This window comes from Camelina sativa, chromosome 11, assembly GCF_000633955.1.
Source record: "Camelina sativa cultivar DH55 chromosome 11, Cs, whole genome shotgun sequence".
Taxonomy (NCBI): Eukaryota; Viridiplantae; Streptophyta; class Magnoliopsida; order Brassicales; family Brassicaceae; genus Camelina; species Camelina sativa.
Genome location: NC_025695.1, coordinates 5,976,756 through 5,977,566, shown reverse-complemented (window position 1 = coordinate 5,977,566; position 811 = coordinate 5,976,756). Strand labels below are relative to the sequence as shown.

The 811-nt window shown below is 39.0% G+C and overlaps 1 protein-coding gene across 1 annotated transcript in view; it reads right to left on the bottom strand.

Moving 5' to 3' along the window:
- LOC104730333 (calcium-transporting ATPase 10, plasma membrane-type) overlaps nt 1-811 on the bottom strand; it is a gene marked incomplete in the record, with an annotated part of 15,996 nt that overhangs the window by 11,503 nt on the left and 3,682 nt on the right. Inside the window, 5 exon segments of the mRNA XM_019231767.1 lie at nt 1-57; nt 133-216; nt 412-486; nt 568-645; nt 743-811. Coding sequence (XP_019087312.1) covers nt 1-57; nt 133-216; nt 412-486; nt 568-645; nt 743-811 — 363 coding nt within the window.

The following is an 811-nucleotide window of genomic DNA, read 5'->3' as shown; positions in this document are numbered from 1 at the left end:
GCCAGCAACTGTGAGCCCCACAATCCCGATAAATGTTGCAACACCATTCAGGCGCACCTGAAGAACCAAAGTACGGATAAATATTGAGCAACAATAACCACAAAATATGAACTGAGGAAAGTTGATAGTCACCTGCAATGGTGTTTCTCCACCATTGTCTTCTGAGACGCTAGCCATAAGTAAGCCCCATTCAGTGTTGACCCCTACCCCAGTAACCTGAGTTTCAAAAACAAAATAGACTTAAATAATAAATCTGAGAAGAAACTCCAAATCAGATGTTTTGACGCCATAAATAGAAAATGTTTTTGCTGCAACCATTCACCAACAACGGATATCTTTGTTCACCAATTAATCATCTCACAATTTTTCTCCAGAATGTAAAAGTAAACGTAAGTGACCGTCAAGTCTTACCAACATTGTCCCATTGCCATCTGCAACTTTACAGCCGGACATTAGGAATGGATTCTTAGTGGAGTTTTTATGAACCTGCGGAAAACAGCTATCTCAGAAGCATGAAATGCAAAGATAATATTTGTTGCAAATGCTAAGGAAGAGCGTAAAGCATACAATTTTGCTCTCTCCAGTCATGCTGGACTCATCAACTGCAAGGGAATGGCCAGCAACTAAAACTCCATCAGCAGGTACCTACGAAAATTATTTGCAGATCAAATATAAATTCTATCTATTCTGAAATTCGGAAAAGAGTTAAGAAAAATTGCATTGACAAATTCATGCAACTTGCCTGATCACCAATATTGAGGGGTATGACATCGCCTACCACAATGTCGTAAATTGAAATCTCAACTCTTCT